We start from the raw sequence: 1943 nt of genomic DNA on the forward strand, positions 1-1943 counted from the left end.
ATCAATCAACCTGCCGTCACATACAAACAACTTTCTACTTTGCGGAATCAATCTGCGGTGCGCGGAATTTCAAGCACACGTGAGTTTACATGGATGGAACACTGTATATGTATGCCTGACGCGAATGTGACGACACAGCGAGCAAGCAAAAAACCTTCTATCCAGCTTGATTGAGCTTGAAGGTGAAGACCGCCCGTCTGCCATGCTCTTTTTTCTGTCGAGCGCCATCAATATGATGTTTGCAGCGACGCGACGCGACGCGACTGTGATTAGGCTAAATCAGTCACTCCATCAGTAATTGCCCGACTGCATTACCGGGGCGATCGACCGTGACACATGCCCAAAGATCAAGAGAAAACAAAGCAGTCCCAGCTAGAAAAGATCGATGGGATCCGCGTGGAATGGCCCCGTGCCCGTGCGTGGCTGCGGCGGCGGGAGCAACCACGTCCATATAAATGTAACCGCTAGTTGGCCATGGATCCAGCCTTGCTCTACTACATCTACATGCACCTCTGCCCGCCGTTTCAGTTCCATTCTGTTACGGAGCAGCAAACTGTCACTCCTCCATCCGAGCAACGGGATCAGCAGCTAGCCAGACAAGAACCATGAAGGCCGGGCCATCACCGCCGGCCAGCACCAGCAGGGCGGCGGGCGCGCGGACGCTGGTGGTGCACGTGCTGGCGGTGGTGGCCACGGTGCTGGTGCTGCTCTGGTGCATCGGTTTCCGCGGCGGCCTCGCCTTCCGCTCCAGCAACAAGCAACAGATCTTCAACGTCCACCCGCCGCTCATGCTCATCGGCCTCGTCGTCATCGCCGGGGAGGCCATCCTCGCCTACCGCACCTTCCCGGCCTCTGTCAGCCGGGACGCCAGGAAGAAGGCGCACTTGGCGCTGCACGCCGCGGGGCTCGCCGTCGGCCTCGTCGGCGTCTACGCGGTCTTCAAGTTCCACGCCGAGGCGGACATCCCCAACCTCTACTCGCTGCACGCCTGGATCGGCATCGCCACAATCACGCTCTACGCGCTCCAGTGGCTCGCCGGCTTCCTCGCCTTCTTCTTCCCCGGCGCCGCGCCGGAGACCAGGCGGTCCGCGGTGCCGTGGCACGCCGTGCTGGGGCTCCTCGTCTTCGCGCTCGCCGTGGGCAACGCGCAGCTCGGCTTCCTCGAAAAGCTCACCTTCCTGCAGTCCCCGCCCGCGCGCCTCGTCGGCAAGTACGGCGCCGAGGCGCTGCTCGTCAACTTCACCGCCGTCATCGTGCTCCTCCTCGGTATCGCCGTCGTGATCGCCACCGTCAACGCCGACGCCACCAGATACACCGCCATGTGATGTGATCCATCCATCTATCGAGGTTATTTGTGATTCTCACAACGCTATATGTTAGGCACCTACTTATCGATCGATCCTAAGTATACGTGTGAGTGCTCGCTCCTGTACAAACTTTAAATTTAACAGTCAACGTGTGTTGTGTTTTCACATGGAGATGCATATTTGGAGGATACAGATGATTTCTTTCATGATATGAGTTGATGTAATCCAGATACCCCTGTGTGTTTCATTCCATCTAATTTTAGACCAGCACGACTGTCGAGGTATGACCTGTATGAAACAGATAAGAGCATCTGTAGTATACCCTGTATTTTTAAATCTTACGCTCCAGAATAGACCCCATATATGGAACTGTATAATTAAAAAAAAAACTTTCACGAAAGAAATTACAACCACACTGATCATTCATAGTTCATTACATACTACATGATCATACATACTATGTTCTATTCTCCATAACTACTAGAGGGGGGGGGGGGGGGTCGAGCTAAGCTAACCCTATCGGAGCTCACCAGAGCTAATAACTACCCTACCGCACTACGCAAAACTGAGCTCGCCGGAGCTCATGCGGTAGTTGTCCAACGGCAGCGCTCACTCGTCGGAGGAGGAGGAGCAGAG

At 55.4% G+C, this 1943-nt stretch overlaps 1 protein-coding gene across 1 annotated transcript; it reads left to right on the plus strand.

Annotated features, from left to right (window-relative positions):
• The first annotated feature begins 401 nt into the window (after positions 1-401).
• LOC123410077 (probable ascorbate-specific transmembrane electron transporter 2) lies at positions 402-1472 on the plus strand. Its single transcript, XM_045102966.1, has one exon. The coding sequence runs from the start codon at positions 606-608 to the stop codon at positions 1323-1325; it is 720 nt and encodes a 239-aa protein (XP_044958901.1). The 5' UTR covers positions 402-605; the 3' UTR covers positions 1326-1472.
• The last annotated feature ends 471 nt before the right edge of the window (positions 1473-1943 follow it).

Source organism: Hordeum vulgare, chromosome 7H (genome assembly GCF_904849725.1).
Source record: "Hordeum vulgare subsp. vulgare chromosome 7H, MorexV3_pseudomolecules_assembly, whole genome shotgun sequence".
Classification (NCBI taxonomy): Eukaryota; Viridiplantae; Streptophyta; class Magnoliopsida; order Poales; family Poaceae; genus Hordeum; species Hordeum vulgare.